The sequence below is a fragment of the Fukomys damarensis genome, unplaced genomic scaffold, assembly GCF_012274545.1.
Source record: "Fukomys damarensis isolate Sample0158 unplaced genomic scaffold, DMR_v1.0_HiC HiC_scaffold_36, whole genome shotgun sequence".
Classification (NCBI taxonomy): Eukaryota; Metazoa; Chordata; class Mammalia; order Rodentia; family Bathyergidae; genus Fukomys; species Fukomys damarensis.
Genome location: NW_022900948.1, coordinates 49147202 through 49148282, shown reverse-complemented (window position 1 = coordinate 49148282; position 1081 = coordinate 49147202). Strand labels below are relative to the sequence as shown.

General features: G+C 68.6%; 2 protein-coding genes across 2 annotated transcripts in view; one reads left to right on the top strand and one right to left on the bottom strand.

Moving 5' to 3' along the window:
- Nucleotides 1-55, top strand: part of Lrrc26 (leucine rich repeat containing 26) — a 1104-nt gene extending 1049 nt beyond the window's left edge. The window contains exon 4 of the mRNA XM_033759009.1: nucleotides 27-55. Coding sequence (XP_033614900.1) covers nucleotides 27-55 — 29 coding nt within the window. The remainder of the gene's footprint in view (nucleotides 1-26) is intronic.
- Nucleotides 56-133: 78 nt separating this feature from the next.
- The window catches only part of Grin1 (glutamate ionotropic receptor NMDA type subunit 1), a 23606-nt gene continuing 22658 nt past the window's right edge, over nucleotides 134-1081 (bottom strand). Inside the window, exon 20 of the mRNA XM_033759008.1 lies at nucleotides 134-993. Within this exon, the coding sequence (XP_033614899.1) occupies nucleotides 925-993 (69 nt within the window). The 3' untranslated portion in view covers nucleotides 134-924. The remainder of the gene's footprint in view (nucleotides 994-1081) is intronic.

Below are 1081 nucleotides of genomic sequence, written 5' to 3'. Positions count from 1 at the left end.
ACCCTCCTGTGTCACCGAGCCCCAAGGCGAGGCTGCCACACAGGCCCAAGCCTGAGCGCGCCCTGCCCAGCCCCACCCGCCCTCGTCCTCGCTTCACACTTCCTGCTGGCTAAACAAGGACAGGGACCGAAAGTGTCGTGACATTCCTTTAGGCATGACCACTGCACACGGGGCGGGGGCGGGGCGCACCGGCCGGGTGGGCAGAGTGCGGCTGCGCAAGGCCCCACTAGAAGGCACGCGCTCGGACACGGGAGGGCTGGTCCTGCACCAGGTGGCAGGCGGGTGACACACCCGAGGCTGGGGGCGGTGCGGTGGCGCTCCTCGGCGCCCAAGGTGCGGGGTAGGGTTGAGACGGTCCAGAGCCAGCGTCTGGAGAAGCCCGGTGGGCTGCTGGCATTGAGAAGGCTCAGCCCTCTTGGAGTCCGGAGGAAGCCACAGCGGTGGGGACGGGCAGGGCCAGCCCAGCAAATGGGGGTCAGGAGGAGAAGGGGCACACATGGGGGTGCAGCAAGAAGAGGAGAGGGTGGAGCTCAGGCTGTAGTGAGCAGGCGCTAGAGGAGGGGCCCTGCCAGCTGGTGCCATGGGCCCCCCCCCCGTGGCTCCAGATAAAAGCCGGATGGGGCTGCCAGCTCTGTTCCGAGCCCTCTGCCCAGGGCCACTGCTCAGAGACCCCAGGGCCCTGCCTCTGCCGGAGCGCCCTGTGGCCCTGCCCAGCCGGCTCAGCTCTGGCCCGTCCTCAGCTGTTCTGGTCTGCACCTTGGTCCAGCAGGGGCTGCCCGCCAGGCAGCAGGGCAGGCGAGCTGACGGGAGGCCCAGGGCGGGCAGTCTCTGGGGCAGGTGGGTTTCCCTCAGGCCTTCCCGAGCAGCAGGACTCATCAGTGTCCTTGGCCGGGCTAACTGGGCAGGTGGGCGCCTCCGGGGGCCTCACACCACGGTGCTGACCGAGGGATCTGAGAGGTTGAGCGGGCCCGTGATATCAGTGGGATGGTACTGCTGCAAAATAGAAATACACAGACAAGGTGGCCCGTTAGCCCCGACGCCAGGGGCACGTGCGGGGCCGGGACAGGGTGGACCGGCCAGC